This window comes from Camelina sativa, chromosome 8, assembly GCF_000633955.1.
Source record: "Camelina sativa cultivar DH55 chromosome 8, Cs, whole genome shotgun sequence".
Taxonomy (NCBI): Eukaryota; Viridiplantae; Streptophyta; class Magnoliopsida; order Brassicales; family Brassicaceae; genus Camelina; species Camelina sativa.
In genome coordinates, this window is record NC_025692.1 from 16,259,492 (window position 1) to 16,268,397 (window position 8,906).

General features: G+C 32.4%; 1 protein-coding gene and 1 long non-coding RNA gene across 7 annotated transcripts; both read left to right on the forward strand.

The window, feature by feature from the left end:
• Positions 280–1,809, forward strand: LOC104707277. 6 transcript variants are annotated; one of them, XR_754606.2, is made up of 4 exons: positions 281–839; positions 958–1,015; positions 1,107–1,245; positions 1,338–1,809. It is a non-coding gene; the product is annotated as an uncharacterized LOC104707277 (long non-coding RNA). The 6 variants fall into 6 exon arrangements; XR_002033003.1 differs by having other exon boundaries at positions 282–839; positions 958–1,245; positions 1,338–1,454; positions 1,535–1,809; XR_754607.2 differs by having other exon boundaries at positions 285–839; positions 1,149–1,245.
• On the forward strand, positions 5,546–6,232 carry LOC109126051. The gene has a single exon (XM_019229119.1). The coding sequence runs from the start codon at positions 5,762–5,764 to the stop codon at positions 6,023–6,025; it is 264 nt and encodes an 87-aa protein (XP_019084664.1). The 5' UTR covers positions 5,546–5,761; the 3' UTR covers positions 6,026–6,232.

The following is an 8,906-nucleotide window of genomic DNA, read 5'->3' on the forward strand; positions in this document are numbered from 1 at the left end:
TCCAAATGTTGGGGTTCGTTGAACCATTAAATAATGAGGAACCCCCATTGAATGATCACACACTCCATGATGAAAATCTTACCAATAATGATTATGAACACTACAAAAAATATAGATATTGATAGCAGAAAAACATAGCGGTTTTTGCAAATGCTATCGTTAATAAAATTTTGAGGATGATACTATATAATAGCGGTTTTAAAAGGTTAAGAATAAAATTATGTAAGCGGGAATCTAAATTTAGGGCGAGAAGCGAAAAATCACAAAGGAGCGCGACACTTGGCCAAAATATTTAGGTTTTGACTTAAGTTGTAAACCTAAATACCAAATCTAACATTTTTTTTTTCTCATTTCGTAAAGAACCGAGAAAAAAAACTGTTGGTCTCCTCCCTTAATCTCATCTTCTCTCTTTGTCTCTAGATTTCCTCTTGCTTCTTTGTAAGCATTTCCTTCACCTAAAAGACGAGTTGGATTTAGTAGAACAGTAGCATCTGTTGGGAAACAGTTTCAATCAAAAATTTCAAGCTCCTGGCGGTGGCGGCTGTGGGTCGCGTCCCTCTTCTCAGTCGCAGATCCGAAGCAGTGGTGGCGGTGGTCGTTCGCTTCCCTACATAGATGCCGTCTGTTCTGCTTCCTCCGGTTCAATTCGCGACGGTGAATGGATCATTGTCTACATCGACACCGCCTATTCTAGTTAAGTTGTGTTCGTTTTCTTTGTCTCGAATCCGTGGTTAGAGGATTTTCACCTATCTTTATAGACATAACTGAAGAATTCAAACAATTCACAATTGGATTGATTAAATTCTTCAGTTATCAAGAATTAAGGTGATCAGTTTAAGGTAGAGATTGAATTCATTAGTCGTGTTCACCATCACCATTTGGTTGTTGTGGTGGGCTACTATATTTCAGATTCATACACACGTTATTTTTTCTTACATGGGTTCTGGTTTCTTACAGGGAAGAGACCAAAGATTGATATCAGCCCTAGGGAGTTGAAGAGTCTTTTGCTTAAGCGGTGAGTATGATATCATACCATACCATATGTTTGTCTTTCCTCTATACTCTCATTGGATTTGCAGGATAGGTTGTACTCAAATTTGTGATAGAAAGGAGTTATAGCTCCCATCTATCAATTTCTTTGGATGTAGGGATCAATGTAGTGGAGGAAAAGAGTCACACCAATGGCTTCAGAGCATCCTGAGGTTAATGTGAATCAAATGCAGTGCTTCTAGGAGCCATTGCAGGGTATGTCTTTTTCATTGTCCCACGGTAAGTTGTTGGCTCTTAATTTTTTGGGAAATACAGTTTCTCATATTTTCATGTTGGTATAACTTAAGGTACCAATGAGATAACAATGAAAAGCATCTGAGACATGAGAAGGGGTTACTTCAGTTCAGCTTCGTGCAGGTCTCAAAGTCTTTGGAAATATGTGATCTGCTATAGTTTTGCCACAGGTAACCATCCTCAGCCTAATCTCAAAAAATTCAGTTAAGGTAAGGGAGCTCTTGATACAGTTATTAACCCTCCTCTGCAGAAACTTGAGATTTCTGAAAAGTTAATAACCCTCTGCAGAAACTTGAATTTTCTGAAAAAACTCAGTTCATTAAATTGCTTGTTTCCATGACGCAAACAAATCTCGGCTGTCTACAATTGGAAAAGAGGTTTGATTTGGGTTCCAATGAAATCATTTTCCATAGAGTCTGTGTGAGGATTAGGAATCCAGGTGCCGTTGTTTCAAACTTTAAGAGTAAAACCCAAAATATATTTCAAAAACTTTGCGTATGCAATATGAATATGTGTTTTAAAATGTTTACCGTTGTCTTCCACCATATGTTGTATATCGTGTCTCGTGATATGTATCACGATGGAAGAAAGTATAGAAGATTCAAAATTTACTAAAATGTTATTAGACAAGAAAAGTGAAATACTTGTTATTTTTCTAATGAAAAAATGACATGAGTTACACGTAGCCCTGAGATTAATATCTGATATTCGCGATATCCGTATCCGAATCCGCTCCGAAAAAAACGGTTATCCAGGTGAACAGATATGGATACGGATAGTGAAATAGCAAATAAAACGGATACGGATATGAATACGAATAGTGTTAAATTTTAAAAACGAATAACCGATATCCGTTTTTTTCCGAACATCTTTTATTATATACGGATATGGATACGGATAATGCTAAATTTTTATACGGATATTTGTTTTTTCACGGATATACGGTATTTAGATACGGATATACAGTATTTTCCAAAATATGCAGTATTTTATATAAAATACATAATTTTTTTTATTTTTTTTATGGATATCCGCGGATATTCGTGGATAGTCGAAATTTTAACGGATATCCGGATAACAGATATCCAAAATCTTCGGATACGAATATGGATAATAAATTACGGATAAAACGGATACGGATATGGATATCCCATAAATCACGATGTTTGATTGTTATGGAAATGTGGAAAAAGTATACATATATGCAAACGTATAAAAGAGATGTGAATGAGGAGGAGGTTAAAAGTTAAGAAAAATTCTTCGGTTCACCTTTAGGGTGAACAACTCTTATTTAATTAACCAATCAGAATGCAAGAATATGTTATGTTATATCATATTTAAAAAAAATAAATTAAAATTAAAATAAAGAGAGAAAACAAATTATGTATATTTTTTATTAAGGAAACTATGTCGGTTTGGATTTATAGAAAAATGGTTAGGATTTAGATTTTATAATTAAACAAAATTATATGTCGGTTTGGGTTTACAAAAGAGTGAATAGGGTTTAGATTTTATAATTAAACAAAATTATATGTCGGTTTGGGTTTACAAAAGAGTGAATAGGGTTTAGATTTTATAATTAAACAAAATTATATGTCGGTTTGGGTTTACAAAAGAGTGAATAGGGTTTAGATTTTATAATTAAACAAAATTATATGTCGGTTTGGGTTTACAAAAGAGTGGTTAGGATTTAGATTTTATAATTAAACGTAATTATATATCGGTTTGGGTTTACAAAAAAAGTGGTTAGGGTTTAGATTTTACAATAAACAAAATTATATGTCAGTTGGGGTTTACAAAAGAGTGTTTCAGATTTACATTTTACAATTAAACAAAATTATATGTTGGTTTGAGTCTATAAAAGAGTGGTTAGAGTTTAAATTTTTTTTAAATGTAATGTTAAATTATATTCAAAAGAAAAATGCTTTGTTACAACTAGTGCAGCGTTTGTATAGAATTTTAGTCTAAATTAGAACATAGAATTAAACCAGACTTTGAAGCAAACTAGACACGAGATTGTAACCAAAGTTGGAAAGCCTCATCAAATCACCTATCTCCCAAACGTCCAATGGCCAAGAGCTGATCTCGAACTTGCCGATCAACCCATCCAACCAAACTTGCAGCGGAATTTACAATTAAACAAAATTATATGTCAGTTTTGATTTATAAAAAATAATTAGGGTTTAGATGTAATAATTAAAAATTGTAATATAATATTAATATTTAAAATTTTAAAATTGATTTATCTACAGAATTTATTTTCTTAATTAAAATTTGTTTCCTTAATTTAAAAGGGTAAATAAAAGAAGTTCAAAAGTTAATCAGTAGAATTTAGCTAAAGGACGTCTAAACTCAAAATAACTAATAAAAAGTTATAAAGAATTTACAAGACAGAAAACGTAACATGGTTTTAATGAATTAAAAATAACTAACTATATTAGCTTTTTTTTTGTCAAAGAAAATATTAGCTTTTTAACATATATAAATTAATTAAAACGGTTCAAAATACAAACCGAAACTTATATTTTCTTTTCCGGGCAAGTAAATTTCCATCTTAATATACGAGTTTCTCAGTGTGGTATGGATCTTGTGCTATTAATATATGCAACCAAAACATGATTTTACGTACCGATGTGTAATAATCCCTGTTTTAGAAATCGCTAAATGCTAGTCGGGCGGTCGGGGTGGGCCTAGCGCCTAGCGAGAAAATCGGAGATTAAACGGGGATTAATCGGGGACTAGTTTTAGGGTTATTTTATTAAATTAATAGTAAATTAAAAATATATAGTACTAAATATATGTATAATTCTGTTTATGTGAAAAGAAAAATATCAAATAAAATATAAAGCTATAGTATTGTCTTTAAAACTACGGTAAATACATAAAAACGTAATTTTAGTTAAAAGTTTGTACATTAGTTATTGTAAAATATCATAAACTCTTAATTTAAATGTTTAAATAACAAAAATATATATAATTGATTTATATTTGGTTCCCAAAATAATCGGTTTATACAACATTAAGCGGGAATTAATCGGATTAGATGGTATAATCGGATAATCGATGCTAGGCGGGGATTAGTCATTAATCGAGGCGGGGAGGGTGGGTCTAGTGATTTTACGAGACGTAATTGGTGCTAGGCAAGGATTTTTAAAACAATGGTAATAATATCTCTATTCTCTTCTAATTAAAAAAAAGAGAATTTTATTTTCAGATAGTACCTTCCAAGAACAAAATCAATGTTTTGTAGGCATTTTCCCATTACGATTTGATTATTACATATAGGCAAATGACGTATGACGTGCTGTTCATTGAATGGTTACCCCAACCAAACCAATACACATAATGGTCCATAGAACAGAAGAGGGAAGTGGGTGCGAAATATAAATATAATTATCATCAAAAACTTGTGAAAAAATGATAATAACTTTCGCATTTTACAAATTAGAAACAGTCCCCACAAAGACAACTTGGCCATTGTTACATTAAGACGCAACCATTATGTGGAATTCCTACTCATTACTTTCAAATCTAACCATAAATAAATACCAAATTTATATTTATTATGTGTCTTATGGAATTTAATTTGACAATTCAGCTTTAGACATGTTGGGTCCTTTGTCTATGTAGTCTTGTCTCCACTTTGTCTTCTTCTTTTTAATTCGATTGATCTAATATAAGTGTATGATTTCAAATTGAAAATTTTATCACATCGTGCTTAATATTATTTCTTATTTATCAAAATATTATAATATATGCATGTTTGCATTATCGAAAAAATATTATTATATCAAGAAAAAATAATATACCATCTTTTTCAATTTGTATGATAATATCAAAAATGAATTTATTATTTGATTATATTCATTTGGTTTGATCATAGCAATTGATGGTGGCATGCAAAAATAGACTTACAAATTGGGTCCACACTTAAAGTTGAAAGAAGTAGATAATACCTTCTTGCTACACCATCATGTAACCAACTATAACATCACACATGCTTTGCCACCTCAATCTCACCCATCCCACCCTTACTCTACTGTTTTCAAACCCGGTTTTGATTTAACCAATTGAATCGGTTAAACAAAACTGGTTGAGTTTACTTTGTGTGATCAGTGATATATATATATATTTATTTTTTAAGTTATAGCCATGCATTTCTAATTGGAAAAAGAAAATTATTTTTGAAAAAAAAAGTGAAAAGAAAAATCATCAATATAATAATCCATGTTCTTTTTTATTTTGTTAATATTGCAATACCACTGCCAAAGGATCTGGTTTGTTTCCCATTTTCGTTTTAAACCAAAACATGCTACCCTCCACTTCTTTATAACCAACCCCAACTAAGAAAAGTAGTAAGCTTCTTCACTCACATAGCTATAACAAGAGAGAGACCGAGAGAGATAGAGAGAGACAGAGAGCAACAATTATTTCTTAGAAGTTTCAAAAGCATAGATCTAAAGCAAAGAGCCTAAAGATGATGAAGGGAAGCAAGTCATACACGGAGTATTCATCATCTTTCTCAACGGATGAATTTGGTTATGATCAGAACCGCTCAAACTCCTATAACTTTAATGGGCCTTGCATCAACACAGATCCGGAGATGAAGAGGAAGAAGAGAGTAGCTTCTTACAATCTCTTTGCCACGGAAGAAAAGCTCAAGAGTACTCTCAAGAACAGTTTCAAATGGATCAAGAACAAGTTCTCAGGGGATGATAATAGTATCCGGTACAACGTCTAGATTAGTCAACTTTAATACTTTCATCTACATCTTCTTCGATCTTTCTTTTTAGTTACACTACGACAAGATCATAGTGAAACTTAACATGTATATTAAGTGTGTGAGATTATGTATGTGTGTCTTTCGATAGATTTGTACGTTTACTCAAATGGAAATATCGATTTTGTCTATGTGCCAGAATTATAAAATCCAACTTTTAATTCTTTCTTTGTGGTTTGTTACTTTATTATTTTATATATGGTCGAATTGGTTGAATAGATTCAGATAAACTTTTTATTGCTATTATTTCATTTTTTTTATTGCAAATTCCGATAAACTTAAATTATATAATAATTGTAGGATTTTTTTTCAACAAATAGGTAGGATCTTTTTTTGGGTGATATCTTGTGTAATGGCATTGAAACCGAGCCAAATAACTCTACCATCTTTCTCCACTTCTAGAATACTTCTTATGGTTTAGGTGTTATGAACAATTGATATCGATGGCTACCATATAAACGAAAAATATGCTAAATTCAAATCTAATCATGTATGGATGAGTGGGCTAAAATTCCCAAATGTGAACATAACATTAGAAACAAACTCCAGTTGGAAATAGCACGCTCCATTTTAGTGAAATTCATAAACAAATTATTGTTGTAAATCACTAAGGATGGATCTCCATAATCGGCCCATATACATGTCCAAGTTCATAAGGTCTATTGGCCACCTTCTCTTATTCTAAGTCGGTTTAGGGATCCTATTGTACTAAGGGCTTTATCATTTACTATATAATGTACTTATTCGATTGAATCATTAATAATACAAGAGAATACATCCTTCGAGTATCTCTACTTTCACAACATTATCAGCACGAGTTTGCCCTAAACTCCAACTGAGAAAAATCCCTAAAACCCTAAAGCAGCCGCACAACATCCTTTGTTCGTCCAAGCTATCAACCGGATCAAGTTCGTGATTATTCAAGCTCGGCGATCGGTTCTAAGTTCGTGATCAAGTTTTGTTCGTGACTAGTACGAGGTTCGTGATCAAACTCAAGGTATATCCGAGGTCTTTAGCTCCCGGATCAATTCCAGTCAACCCCAAACGGTGTAAGGTAAATAAATCGAATTCATCGGACACATATATCGAACCTGATCTTAAATATATTAGAACCCTAAAATATACAATTACACAATCAACAAATCAAAACCCTAAAGTTCTAAATTCTAGAAAACCCTAAAGCTTAAAACCCTAAACCCTAAAACTTTAAAATCCGATTGTATGAGGTTTAGAATTGCTTAGGATTGATTGTTTGTTATTGATTGATTGTGATATGTCTTGCATAAATTGAAAACTTAAAATCGGAATTGTTCTATGTAAAACTAAGAACTTAAAATCGAAACCCAAGAGAAAAGTTTTTTCTAAAACCTCTTGTCCTAATTCTATTCAGAATAGGAAAATTTACTAAACTAAAAAGGAAAACTTAAAAAAGGAAATAATCTTATATAGAGAAAAAGAAAACTTTAAAACTTAAAATTATTTGCATATTTCCTTGTTCATACTAGATTATATTTTTTGTCTAGGATTGTTTCATGCATATATTAACTATGTAATAAAAGACAAGAAATTATTTACTAAAATTAATGGTATGGTTCGGTCTTAAATACCGCATGGCCTAGACGAAATTAATTGCATGGTTCGGTCTTAAATACCGCATGGCATAATCCAAAAAGATTGCATGGTTCGGTCTTAAATACCGCATGAAAATAATTGGGTGCATGTTTTATATTTTATAATGGGCATTGGACACTAAAATTACCCTGAAATCAAAGGACCTATGTGAGTGCATTGAAGATGATAATGATTGTACCGAAAAGAGTAGGTACAAGGCGATTTTGCTAATACGCCATCATCTTGCTGAGAGTCTCAAGAACCAGTGCCTTACCATTGAGAATCCTCTTGACATTTGGATAGAGTTAAAAACATATATGGACACCAAAAGACGGTGCTCCTACTAAAGGCTCAATTTGATTGGAAAAATCTAAGGATACAGGATTTTAAATCCGTGGATGAGTATAATTCAAAGCTATTTAAGATAGTCTCGATCTTGAAATTATGTGGTAAGGAGGTTACTGAGGAAGACTTACTAGAGAAACATTCTCAACCTTTCACACCAATAACATACTGCTTCAGCAACAGTATCGTGAAAAGGGGTTTAAGACATATGCAAGTCTAATCTCTTGTTTGCTACTTGCTGAGGAGAACAATGAGTTATTACTAATGAACAATGCAGTGAGACCTCCTGGTACTGCTCCATTACCAGAATCTCACAAAGTTGATATGACCAAGAAAGAGCCTAAAGAGACTAAAGAGTCTAACTACGTCCATAGAAGCAAGTATCACGGTCGTGACCGTGGTGAAAGAGGACGTGATGGTCGTGGCAATTACCATGGAAATAATTATGATGGTCATGGCCTTAGAAATCGATCAGACTTCGGTCGTGGTCGAGGTAGAGGCCGCGGAATTTTCAAACCGCAACATAATACCAAATCCATTTGCCATAGATGTGGTATGGAGAATCATTGGGTAAAGACATGCAGAACACCTAAGCACCTTGTTGCTCTCTATCAAGAGAATTTGAAAAAGAATCCAGAAGCTAATCTGGTTCATCTCGATGGTAAAGGAGATTTCGACCATGAGAATGATGACAAATTGGATTATGAGACTTCGGATTGTCTAGGAGAGAATACTTAAATTTAAAATATTGTCTTGATTTAATTTCCATGTTTCATGCTTTGAATTTTATTGGATTATGATTTTGGTTTAAATTCAATTATTTTATTTCCTTCAATATATTTTTGTTTGTTTTATTATTTTATGTCTAAAACATAATTCTTGTCCA

What these genes read in the sequence shown, in the direction of transcription:
- LOC109126051 (XM_019229119.1), top strand. Translation starts at nt 5,762, where the DNA reads ATGATGAAGGGAAGCAAGTCATACACGGAGTATTCATCATCTTTCTCA.